This window comes from Rhamphochromis sp. 'chilingali', assembly GCF_963969265.1.
Source record: "Rhamphochromis sp. 'chilingali' genome assembly, chromosome: 19".
NCBI lineage: Eukaryota > Metazoa > Chordata > Actinopteri > Cichliformes > Cichlidae > Rhamphochromis > Rhamphochromis sp. 'chilingali'.
Window position 1 is genome coordinate 10,985,189 of NC_137946.1, and position 13,005 is coordinate 10,998,193.

Sequence of the window (13,005 nt, forward strand, 5' to 3'; positions counted from 1 at the left end):
GGGGAAATGAAAATTCTTCTGTTAAAAAGGCCAAGCTAGCCTATAAAACTCACTCCAGATGTGAGAGTTCATTACAAAGACATTTTTACTGCCTACGACTGGCATCAGGAGTGCAGTGAAGTGCAGGAAAAGTGTGCAGCGTGTTAACAAGAAAGTGTGGACGTATTGATCAGGATGTCCCTATTATGTCAGTGCAATGGACAATCTAATAACTCAGAGTTACTGAGAAATACATTGAACTCCGATAGAGTGACAAAAACCATTAGACTTCACAAAGCAGTCAAGCGGTTATGTTAAACCACCAAAGAAAATTTTCATGTATCGAGTAACATGTTGGAGAATACAATCAAAATATTCTGGTGTATACCACAGAGCTGTGATCCGCTTTGTAATTTTTGCAACATGTGCATGTTGATAACTGCTGGCAGGTCTCCCCTCATCAATGTAACCGTGGCTCAGAACCACAGAAAATCAATAGCATGCACAATGGAAAGCTGGGAGAGTCAGATAATGCTCATGCGCATTGGTGGATATTTATAACACTAATATCTGCACAGGACTCAATAAATCAGGATGTGGCAAAGTTACATCACGCAATAAGTCACTGCAGGCAGAAATGAATGCTGTACTCTCCACGCTAAAAGACTGTGACTGTCCTTTTTCAAATACATTTAATTATTATAGCTTTTAAGTAAACTTTTTATGCAGGGAAAATATGACTGTTGAATGGGTATCTTGCCCTATCATGTGATGCAGGTTCACTTGGTACATCACATGAACAATCCAAAGCATGCCTTAAGGTCACTTCCTGAATCTCAGATCATTTTAATAATAAACAAACAGAAGTAATAAAGAGACTTTAAATGTGGTACAGTTCCTGGTGCCAGGTGTGCTGGTCTGAGTGTAGCTTAGGAACACCAAGCAAGGGAAGGGCCAATCACAAGTGAGTCACACAGGTGATTGCTGCCAGCTGTAGGGCCTGCTTCCTGCCTGACTTCCAGATCTGACTAATACTTTTGCCAGATAAAATGAAATGACAGATATTTTATGAGTAGTTTTAATAATTGTAAAGCTTTACTGTTTCTGTATTGGTGTGTTTTGTATTTATTAATTCATACATTACTTTTAATTGTAGGCAGAAAATGAGCAGAGCACTGGCTGCCTTTTCTTTAAGGATTGTTTTAGACGCCATTCACAGAACTGACTTGTTTAGTAATTCTAGCGGCTGTATTTAGTGTAGATTTTTAATTCCTTGTTTGCTTCTAGGACTGCAGCTGGTGGTTGCCTCCAGTCACGGGAGTTGTTGCCATACAAGGAATTCAATGACTTTTGCGGTCATATAATTTCTTTGTATGTTTGTATGTTTCTAATAAATGGCCAGTTGTGGTCTGTTAATTGAAGCTCCTGCATCCTATTGCCATTTTCACATGAATATTTCATTGTTATTCATTTCCACATTGGCATTTCCCCACCCAGCCGTCTCCGGGGTTTACAGAGGATGTTCTGAAAAAAAGGGAGAATATCCAGTGAGTGGCAGCTCTCAGTGTTGTTGCAATGTTGAGACAATGTTGTTGCCAGAACAAAATGCCCAGACTGCTTTAAGTTGATAGGAAGGCAACAGTAACTCAGATAACCATGCATTACAAAGTATGCAGAACAGCATCTCTGAATGGAGAGCACATTGAACCTTGTAGCAGATGGGCTACAGAAGACCACATCAGGTGACACTTCTTTCCGCTAAGAAGAAGAAGAAACTGAAGCTACAATTTGCACAAGTTCACCAAAATTGGATAATAGAAGAGTGGAAAAACATAATAACAGCAATAATAAAAACATTGCCTATTCTAATGTCTTCTGCAACATTTACATGGTAGGGTGAGAATTTTGAAAAATGAAAGCATGGATCCATCCTGCCTTGTATCAACAGTTCAGGGTGATGGATTGTTTAAAGGTCACAGCCTGCATGAGTATTGTTGCTGACATGTCAGTGTCCTTTATGACCACAGTGTCCCCATGTCCTAATGGCTGCATTGTTGCTGATCTACGAAGTAAATATGAGCCAAATATCACAAAACCAGAGGAACGTAGTATTAGCAATGTGTTCCTAACAAAGTGGCCAGTGAGTGCGTGACGAGATGAGACTAAAAGGTTTAGTTAATATGATTCTGGATCTTTAAGCCCCAAATTGTAACTATTATGCTTTTGAGCACTGACTACTGTCATATGTACACAACTATTCAGGAAAACCCTGCATAAAGTATTTAATTAATAATAATACATTTTAAAACAGGGGAACTGGAAGTCTGTTCAGAGGCCAGACTCTGATCTTTAAGAGCAAAGTTAAACCAGCAGAGGGAGTTGAGTTAGAGTTGCTTGCAGTCACATGGTTTAGCACCGTGTATTCATCAGGCTTTGTCTACACCATGTAGGCCTGCCTGTATTTTTTTCCTAATGTATCAAGTCCAAGCATGCAGCTCCTTCAAAACATAATTCTAAAGCCCATGCATACTCCCTGTGGAAGAATTTAAAAAAAAAGTAGAAAAAAAAAAGTATGATTTTAAATATATCCTGATTGAAAAACATGAAAACCTACTGAAATAAGATACAAACTCCAAAACCTTTCAAAGTCACCATTTATTAGAACAGATGTACTCTATATGTAGTGTTTTGTCACAGTGAGATACTGTAGAAGAGAAGACGCACTCCTGCAGGCTGCTGTCTGCCTGCAGTTGTTTTTTCCTTTCTTCCTGCTCTTTGAAGGCTGGAGAAATCATCCAGAAATGTTGTCATTTATGTGGGATCTTATTTACTCTTAAAATCACTGGTCTGCATCGCCAGCAGTCAGCAGGAGGTTCATTAAAACTGGGCAATAAGATAATAAATACGTTTGATATACGACACTATAAAGTGCAATATAACATCCCCGCTGAAGCTATACAAGTGGCATTTCAAACATAGCTCACGCATGATTTTTGTTGCGCACAGCAGAAGAATACATCACCATAAAATAAAATAAAAAATACTGCCTTTCTGGAGCATTTCTATTTAATGGCCAGTCAAAAAAACATCAGGAAAAAATGTACACACGGTATGTATGGAAAATCTAAAAGCAAAGCATTCAGTTTTCAGGAGTAATGCAGACACTTGTAAATAGTTGTGTATTATGTGTGGGGTACAACTCCAGTTATGAGGGCAACATTTTCTCAATGAGAGATTCACAACCCTCAAAAACAAACCTGTAACTGGAATCTGTTTACATCTGGGTAAAGGTGGCTTTTTTTTGTTACATTCTGGCATTTCTGCCAGCTTAAGATGTTCTTTCAACATCAACAGTGTTTAGTTTCTAGTAAACTTGAGGAAAAAGAAAAACAAAAAAGAGAAAATCAAATTATAGAGATCAGTGACAAATATTATACAAATACTGCCCCTCTTTATCAAAGCAACAGTTACCAAATCCTTTGCCAAAACACACCAAGCCTTGGTCACGTCCCCAGGTCCATGGCCCTGTGTAACAGAGAGAAATCAGGGATTGCCTCCACTATAAAGTACAGCCTCTTCCCAGTGGGTAAACAGCACCCTCTGGTGAGCTAACCCTATAATAGTAGTCCAGTTTCAGCTCTTTTTCTACACAGGCATACGTTGTGTAACGCATGAGAAAAAGAAGGGGTCACTGCATGTCATTAGTTTTTCCCCACACGGATGTTGGGGTTAAGAAGAGGATCTAAATTTGGGTCTGAGCCAGCCGACGCGCGTCCAAGTTTAGCCATGATGATTATCAACGTAAAGAATCCCAGAACTCCGACCAGCAGAAGCATGAAGACGCGCTGTTTCCAGGAAAGAGAGCTCCGCTTTCCACCAGTGCGGTTCCTGGAAAGATCACAAGAACATTCCCATATTATTTTCTGTCACAGCAAATAAAGAAGTCTCTGTCCCAAAATGCTGTCATATAATACTAACTTGAGTATTTGAGCAAACCAACTTAACGCTGGTCGCCGCCGATACTTGTCGTCATCAAAGTCGATCTGTGTCACAGAGCTGTGACCACCGTCCCGTGTGTCATAGACCTTTCTCGGTGATGACGCTGGAGGAAAGAAAAGGATCACGTCTCATCAAGAAAGGAAAACTGCTTTCATATTATATTTTGAGCTACTGAGTTCAATAAGGTTCTGGGCTCAAACCGATTAGCCAGCTAAGATCTTTTTATGTGGAATGTGCAGGTTCTCTCCAGGTACACTGGTGATTCTAAACCGGCTGTAGGTGGGAATGCGAGTGTGAATAGTTGGCTGTCTCTCTACTTTAGCGCTGCCATGGACTAGTGACCTGTTCAAGGTGTACCTGCTCATTTCACCCTGACAACCGACACAGGTTTCAGCTCCCCCCATGCAACCCTGAATTGGACAGCTGGAAGAAAATGGATGGATAGAGTTTTGACAGGAGAAATTTATGACACGTCCTCCAGCTGCTATCATGGCTGTCCCTGAGGACGCAGCACAGAGACGAATGGGGGAGAAATAACGGACAGGCATCTTGGCCCAATTTTGTAAATTTCAATTTCTTGGCCCAATTTAGGCATCAAGGTTGACGCACTGCTCCACAGCATCGTGGACTGTCACCACTAGAATCTTAATCATTGTCTGTACAAAGACATTTTAGGACAGCACTTGGGGAAACTTGGGGTTGAAGAGGTTGGGTATGGAAGTCAGATGGTGGTAAAAGGACTTATGTTTCATACCCTGAATGCATTTTGGCATTTATGAGAATGCTTATGAAAAGTTTAGCTTTGTTTGGCAAAAAAGGGTGGAAGGTCTAAGCAGAGAGTGGGAGCAGATTGGGAGGGCTTTCTGAGCACTGTACCTGTGTGTATTGTGATAGTGTCACTGGCGGTGCCAGTAGTAAAGTTGATCATAGAGTGCTCCTGCATGTTTGGATCCCCATTCTTATGAGGACCTCCAATGTCTCCCTGTTGTGGAGGTGAGATGTAATTAGATGGTGCGCTGCTGGTGTAAGAATGGCTGGGGTACATGTTGCTTTGTTCTTGTGCTGTAGAAACACACACAAAAAAAAGAGAGACAGCTGATCTGATCTGATGTTTGCTACTTTTATTACAAATGAAAACACTTCAAATAGAACGGAGAAGGAAACGGAGTAAGGCTTACAATCAAATGTTGACCAGTCTGCATAATCTGTGACATCATTAGATGCAGTCTCATCAAGGACCTGGACAGGCTCCTCAATCTGAGATAGTCAAACATCACTCGCTTCATTATCTCAGAGCATCACACGTGTAAACTTGATATTTAAATACAACCAGAAAATGCTAAGAATGGCTGTGTATGCTTTTTTACTTTATTGGTTTTCAGGATACAACGACGAAAGGGAGATTACACAACAACGACTTACCAGTGGCAGCCCCAAACCAGCTCTAGCCCAGTTAACAGATGACAACTGTTCCTTCAGCACATCAGCAACTGGGCTGGCCATGTTGGTAGGGGGGAAAACCGGACCCTGGCAGGTGGGACACTGGTATCCTGCTGGGGCCGTATGGAGGGGCAGTCGAGATGCCAGGTTATTAAGACATGCCCAGTGAAACACATCTGTGAGGGAAAAATAAAGTTTCACTTTGCAGAGATAGGATCAGAATCGTATTTATTTAAGCTATGAGCACAATTTTTTTTTTTTTTTTTTTTAATATTCCATTAATCTTTGCTGTTCTGCTTACAATGAACTGCTGGAAAAGAAGGAAAAGAAACTTGAATCTCACCATAGCAGATTAGTCTGACAGTGTCCTGTGCAGCGAGCGGATTATTGCACAGAGTACAGTTGGGGTTGTAATCACTGTCCTGAAGCCATTGCAAATATGATTGCACAATACACTGAAGGAGAAAATGTTAAAAACAAAAAAGGTTACTGTGATGCTACAAGTTTTGCACAAATATGCGTGACACCATGCGTTCACCCACTAACCTTGTTGTGATTGGAGACAAGGCAATGCTCGCACACGTTCACACGGTGTTCGAAGCAGAATAAATTGGTCACTTTTCTCTTTGGACACTTGCAGAGACCCATGGCCACCTGCAATCTGCTGAGGACAAACAAGTAGTTTGTGTTGGACTCCAAAAAAAAAGCATGAGCTCAGACTGAGGATCACAATTGTCATTTTGTAACTTCAAGGCTATACTCCATTTTACTATGAGCAGAAGCTACAAACATGAAGCATGCCTGTAAAACATGAGACTTTTAAAGGCTCACATTTAATCTAGTTATCCTGAGGTCAGCTGCACTTTAAATACAGCTTAGAGACAAAAAATGACAGAACTTTATTTGTTGATGTTTTCCTGACAGGAAATGTTTGACAAAATTCCTGACATTGAGTGTAGAAATCCTCCTGAATAAAAAAAAAAAAAGTAATAAGTCGGGTTTTAACTTATGTTGTGCTCAAGAAAATAAACCTATTCAACATCTGGCATGAAAAATATGTAATGGTTTTAATACAAATTTAATTTATAAAGAGCTAGCTTTGTCTGCTCTCTCAGTCACAAAGAGAAACATATATATTTGGTTTGAACCAAATATATTCCCCAAAGAATCTTTGTTTCCTCCTGGGATCAGGAGTTCCAAAGAACAGATCTTATGTTGATATGTTACAGTACTTCATACATAGTTCCATACAGAGTTACAAACGATGTTAGTATTGCAGGGGCTGAAGTAAACTTGACTTCAGCTTTTCTGAATTTAGAATTCTATTAAATATAAGTGACGTTTGCTGAGTGTTTTGCCCTAGCTAGGTGATAGTAAGTACAAAGGTTGAAGCATGGGTGGTCTTCATAACTACTTCGCTGATGTCATCCTGCTGTCATATCACAGTCAGCAAATGAACTGTCCCAAACAAACCTAACACTCTTTGGATATTATAACGCAGTTTAAAGGTTGGGGTTCTTCTGTCAACGTGCCACAATTTATATATGAGCAATATACCACTCAAACACGGCAACAGATGCTACTCATTGTATTTACTGTCAGTACTTTTCATTTCTTTATCTGTAATAGTTGCACGCAGTGTTTGGACGTGGGAACTTCCCATAAGTAATTCGGAAACCCAGCTGCTCAGCATCTACGTCTTTTTAGATATCAACTAACACGTCTTGACAGCTGTAACACCCGGCCACAGCTTAATTCTAACATTTAACTGAGCTAACAGCGGCTAGCTGCTAGCTCAACTGGAAGTTACCGGGTAAAGCAGCGTTAGCGAGCTAAACTAGCTAGCTGTTTGAGTTGACGAAGTTCAAATATAGACAATAATTACTGACGTTACCTATCAGACAGACATTAATCGAGTCGCTTTCGCTTTAGGTGATGTGGTACGCCTGTCATTTAAGCTTCCTTGCTGAATTCACATGGAAGGCGGCTCCAGAGGTTGTCATCAGTAAAACTGTTTCCTTCCTCCTTCTGTTTATGTGCCACGTCTCTTCCGCTTCTCTTTCTTCTTCGTGTGTTTTTGTAAACAAACCGATTGGCGTATACTGCCATCTGCTGCGTCGAAGCGCCTGTTAGAATGATTTGTAAAAAGCTGAATGTTGTCATATCGGTAATTAAATGTACTAAAGTGATAAGTATAAACCTTAGCATGAGCCATGCTTTGTTTTGTAAATCTGTTTCTAATCACAACCCTCTTTGGCGCTTATGCCAAACAGACATAAGTTACAGACCCTGGGCCAAATGTTGGCACTAGCCGACATGTTTTTTTCCTACTTCAAAAATTACTCATGATACAGAATACTTGGAGTATGGCATCTGAGATGTAGATTAAAAGCAGCGTTTTTCATGAAACGATAACACCATTATACCCCCCACCCAACCACCCACCCCCCCACACCCACACACACACACACACACACACACACACACACACACACACACACACACACACACACACACCTCCCTTTTGTTTCTCTTTCCCCTTTTCTCCTAGTCTGCTCTCCAGGGGCTTGTGTCTGACTGATGAAATAAATTTGTCTTCCCTTTCTATTTTCGTAATACTGACTGTACAATTAAACTAATTATATAATTCAATCAATCGATAGATAGATAGATAGATAGATAGATAGATAGATAGATAGATAGATAGATAGATAGATAGATAGATAGATAGATAGATAGATAGATTTCCTGCATTTTCTATCAATTAGAAATCAGCTATAACGCCAGATAAAGACATTAACCTTTCATCATCAAACCAGGCTGCACAATATAGATTATCGCCCTATGTTTGTGCATGCATTTTTTGAATAGCTGATTAATGATTGTCTGTGCTCATTTACTCTTGTAGATCCCAGCGGTTTGAGCTTCAGTTTGGTTTAGTAATATATCATGAATGCAAATGGGAGTAAAGAAATACAGCAATAACAAACGTGCGTAGAATACTTGATCATTTCAGATGGACATCAGTTGCGAACAAAAAAAACAATAAAAGAAAAGAAAAATCAGAGCTTCTGCTTTAAAAAGTAAAGCGACTTCACATCTTCCACATTGGCCACCATGACGGTTCTCAATCCTGCCCTGACAAGCAGCTTTTAAATGCATGGTAATGACATCCCTGCGGGCATGATGCTGCCTGCTCATGCATAATAATGACTTTTTGTCTTTACAGATGCATGTATGCTTGCGTGTGTAAATGGGCATGGATGTATTTGAGAATGAGGATACAAATTGTTTCCTTCACAGTTCACTGCACATGTGAATTGCCTGCAGAGGGAAGCGTTGAGAGTAAAATGAGAAAATGAAAAGTCAAAAATAAAACTCCCCCAAAACAAACACAATGTAAAAAATGTCAAGGAAAGAGACTGGCATGTGCTGTATAAGGCTCAAGCCGCTATTCCTCATAGAATTGAAATGTCTTTTTTCTTTAAATTCTCACTTACAACTTAAGTTCTTCTAATTAATTTTAGTGAAATTGCATCAACAAGGAGATTAAAAAAGTGGAGCAGTTCACTCTCATCCACACACTTGTGTGTCTGGGTGGTTTTCTGAAGCAGCATTATTAAACAACTTTGGATACATGTGGGACTGTATCACCACGAGTGGCAAGCTGCATAATTCCTTCAAAATAAAAATATGAAAATGAGATTTAATGACTTTGTGCAAATGAGTATGGACTTGTAGTGCCCTTGCTGACAACCAGAGACGAGTATAAATCACTGACAGGGGGTATGAGGGCATGTGGAAAGGGCATTTGAAAAGATTGGAGCTATCAGATGGAAGGGAAATCTAAAGACAAATGACAGAGGCACTGGAGGACAAATCACCCCTGGAGCTGATGCAGCTCGGTCTGAAACAGCGAAAGAGCGTTTAGTTGGGCGAGGCTGGGGGACATTGATTGATCGAGTCTGGCAGTTATTGATCAGTTATCAGCCCTATCTTTGAGGGAAAGTGTTAAGACTCAGGCATAGCTTCTTTGATTTATCTGTGTCACTGTGAAGTTTTTGTGTTATTTTAAATATTTCTACATTTACATTACTAAAGAAATACTAATTAAGAAATCCAAACACCATTTAAATGAACAAATAGCTTTGTTTCAGCAGCGTGCATGGCAGGTTCAGGTCTGTAACGTGGAAGAGAAGATTTAATCATCAGAGCTCGAGATTTGTCACAGTTTCTTGGACCCTAGACAACAATTTTCTGTACACCAAATTATGACTGAACTATAAATCTAACCTTAATTGTAAGTCTTGCAGCTGCACTGTGGAATAGAAACAAATCCACATATTAAAAATAAACTCTGTGTGTTCCTGCAGATAACACAGAGTTTTTTTTAGATTGTGAATAACACACTGTGTGGCCGATTGCACAGTGGTGCAGTGGTTAGCACTGTCACCTCACAGCAAAAAGGTCTTGGCTTCAAATCCACTGGTGGGTTGGAGCCTCTCTGTGTAGAGTTTTCATGTTTATCCCGAGCCTGCATGGCTCCGACTTCCTCCCACTGCTCAAAGACTTGCATGTTAGGTTAATTGCAGGTTCTGCACCGTCTGTAGGTGTGAGCGTGAATGGTTGTCTGTCTCTGTGTATTAGCCCCATAAATCTTGATCTTTCCAGGATGTACCCCACCTCTTGCCCTATCCTCCTGAGACCCAAGCCAATTTTTGTTTGTTGTTTGCAATGTTAATTTCTCTTCATTCAGTTGTATTTGATAAGTATAAAAACCAAGAATAAGTTTTAAAAAGTAATTTAAAAAATAAAAATGAACCAAAAGTAAAGACACTATGAGTATAAAACACTTTATTGAGCAGAATCAAGTACAGTTCTGTGCAAAAGTTTTGAGCCACCCCTCATTTCTTTATATTTTGCAAAGAAATGGAAAAATATGCAGCTATTTATTAAAGCATGTGAAAAGCACATATGGAAATGTAATATATATGATAAAAACAGAATTTGTACAATTCTAATGAACTTGAAAGTCAATATTTAATATGACCACTCTTCAACACAGTCTGAACTCTCTTAGGCAGCTTTCTTGTCATTTCTTTAAGTAGGCTTCAGGATGATTATTGAGCATGCATCAGGATACGAGGCTTCAGGAATACTTTTCCAGGCTTCTTGAGGGGAATTCAAAGCTCTTCTTTGGATGTTGGCTGCCTTTTGTTCTGTTCTCTGTCAGTATGATCCCACGCTGCTTCAGTAAAATTAAGGTCAGACCTCTGGGGAAGTCAGTCCATGACTAATAGTGTTCCAAAGTGTGTTTTTCTATTAAGGTATGTGTTTGGGTTCATTGTCATGCTGGAAAATTAGCCATTCAGGCTTTGCAAACAGACACTTTTCAGATGGCATTGCATGGTGGATCAAAATAAAATGGCACTTTCCTACATTCATAATTCCATCAATTTGTTAAGATTCCCAGTTCCACTGGTTGAACTGCAGCCACAAACCAAGACAGTCTCCAACACGTTTTACAGATGACTGTACACACTCACTGCTGTACATCCAGTCTTCCTGTACAGTCCAGTTCTTGTGTAATTTGGCTACTTAAACTTCTTGACAGACACCCTTCCACTGGGACCATTTCTGTCGAGGCCCACATCCAGGTCTTTGCTTGATCTTTGTCATTTTGTTTCTTATGTGCATGACTTTCAGATACTGTTGATCTGCTGTAGATTAGTTATTTAGACCTGGCTCTCCCACTTTTGTCCTCAGATTTTGTTAAGGACACATTACACAACACGCTGAGATGTGCTAACTGCTGTACCTGTAGAACTATTGCTAAAGGCCACTATAAAACATTACAAGAATGTCTGAAGGAAAAAAAACTATAAAGAAATGAAAGGTGACTCAACACAATGCTGTAATCTTATGTAAAACCTTTTCCATTAGGAAACAATTTCCCACATGCTCTGTTTATGAAAGACATGCAAATGAAATCCTTCCAGTGATGTGAAGTTGGACATTCAGGATATTTAAAGGTAAATGTTTGTACATGTGAATATATGAATATGTTGTATAATAGATGATATAAACCACTGCAAACTACCATCCATTTGAAAACATAGATTTAAGCTTGTGAATAAAAAGAATGCAAACATTATTGGCTGAGCAAATTTAACTTTACTGAATTGAATTCAATTTTGTGTCAATGCGCCGTTGTTTTTGTTCCTCTTGAAGCATTCCAGCAAATCCAAAATAAAAACAATCCTGTTTACCCCATTTCTGAGTTTGAGCTATATTTTTGCATTTCCCAATGCGATGTATCTGTTTGCATGTGCTTGTATTTTCTCTGTGTGCGCGTGATTAGTGAAAATGACGCAAAATCGAATCCATGGTCACATAATCACATCATCTAATTCAGAACATAATTACACTCTGGATACTGTTACTTTATCAGGACGGCAGCTCAGAAGCAAATCCATCAGGCTTTGCTCTGAATGAAATTGGACTGACTGATTGATTTATGTATGTCAAGTGAAGGGCAAAGAGATGGACACAAAGAAACCGCAGAGTGTGAGGGAGTGGGTCGGGGGAGGGGAGTCGCAGATATATGGATGAAGCACGGGCCCCTGATGAGGGAAGGAGAGGATTGAACCTGACAGAGACAAATGGAGTGTGAGAGACAAAGAAATTTAGACATATGCCTGCTGACCTTAAACCTTTTTTTCCCCCCAAACTAATCAATAAAGGGAAATGCATGTGTTTGAATGTGTGTGTGCTGTTTGGAGGGAGGGGATGGAGGTTCTGTCTGTGCTCTTCTCAATAAAGCAGCAGAGCGACAGTGACATTACTTCAACCCTGCCTGACTCTTCCCCGGCCCTTTAACCTTTGCACATGCCTCTATTTAATTTTGGACCCGGTAATCTTATAAAAGACGGAGAGGTCCCGAGCACTTAGACTGTTCTCATCACTGAGCTGAGTGAGGAAAGTAGGAAATGTAGAACATCACTGCTGCAAAACTGACTCAGGCCAGGCGTGTAATGCATATACTAAGACTGCACAAATCCTTCCCATGTGTTTAATGCAGTTTAGCAAATAGAGCACTTTATTGAGCAAAATCATTGCAAAGAACAAATAAAAATGGACGGTTTAATATTGTGTGATTCTTTCTTTTTCTTTGCCTGGCTGCTCGACATTCTCTCCCACTCACTCACAGTGAAGAAAACACACAGAGGCTGACAGAGAAAAGACATTTTCCAAGGAGTAATCTTTTTTGACAGATGCCTGCTGCATTCTCTATACTGCTCTGAGCAGCAGCAAATTCCTCAGAGTTCCATGTATCAGCTAAAAAAGCAATGTTTTTCACCAAGGAATCTCTCATCAGCACTATTATTACCCCCACCATCACCAGCAGTGTTTAGGAGAAAAAAAAAACTCATCTTCAACCAATTAAAGGAACACCAGCACTACGCAAATCCAGAGTGCAACATTGGCATATTGCACCACATTATGCAGATCTCTTTAAATAGCAGATAAAAGCAGAGATGTTGGCTCTGCAGGTAAATACAGAGAAACTCTGTGAAATCAAGATAA

General features: G+C 39.8%; 1 protein-coding gene across 2 annotated transcripts; it reads right to left on the bottom strand.

Annotated features, from left to right (window-relative positions):
- Positions 1 to 2,619: 2,619 nt before the first annotated feature.
- Positions 2,620 to 7,455, bottom strand: zfpl1 (zinc finger protein-like 1). 2 transcript variants are annotated; one of them, XM_080867447.1, is made up of 8 exons: positions 7,313 to 7,455; positions 5,965 to 6,079; positions 5,762 to 5,873; positions 5,401 to 5,594; positions 5,157 to 5,235; positions 4,855 to 5,040; positions 3,958 to 4,081; positions 2,620 to 3,867 (listed from the first exon to the last, which is right to left on the bottom strand). In XM_080867447.1, the coding sequence occupies exons 2-8, from the start codon at positions 6,064 to 6,066 to the stop codon at positions 3,681 to 3,683; spliced, it is 984 nt and encodes a 327-aa protein (XP_080723573.1). In that variant the 5' UTR covers positions 6,067 to 6,079; positions 7,313 to 7,455; the 3' UTR covers positions 2,620 to 3,680. The 2 variants fall into 2 exon arrangements, with proteins under 2 accessions (XP_080723573.1, XP_080723574.1); XM_080867448.1 differs by having other exon boundaries at positions 5,965 to 6,082.
- Positions 7,456 to 13,005: the final 5,550 nt, after the last annotated feature.

What these genes read in the sequence shown, in the direction of transcription:
- zfpl1 (XM_080867447.1), bottom strand. Translation starts at nt 6,066, where the DNA reads ATGGGTCTCTGCAAGTGTCCAAAGAGAAAAGTGACCAATTTATTCTGC. An exon ending in CTGGTTTGGGGCTGCCACTG is followed by an intron (nt 5,236 to 5,400) that starts GTAAGTCGTTGT and finishes TGACTATCTCAG; the next exon opens with ATTGAGGAGCCTGTCCAGGT. An exon ending in CACTATCACAATACACACAG is followed by an intron (nt 4,082 to 4,854) that starts GTACAGTGCTCA and finishes TCTTTCCTCCAG; the next exon opens with CGTCATCACCGAGAAAGGTC.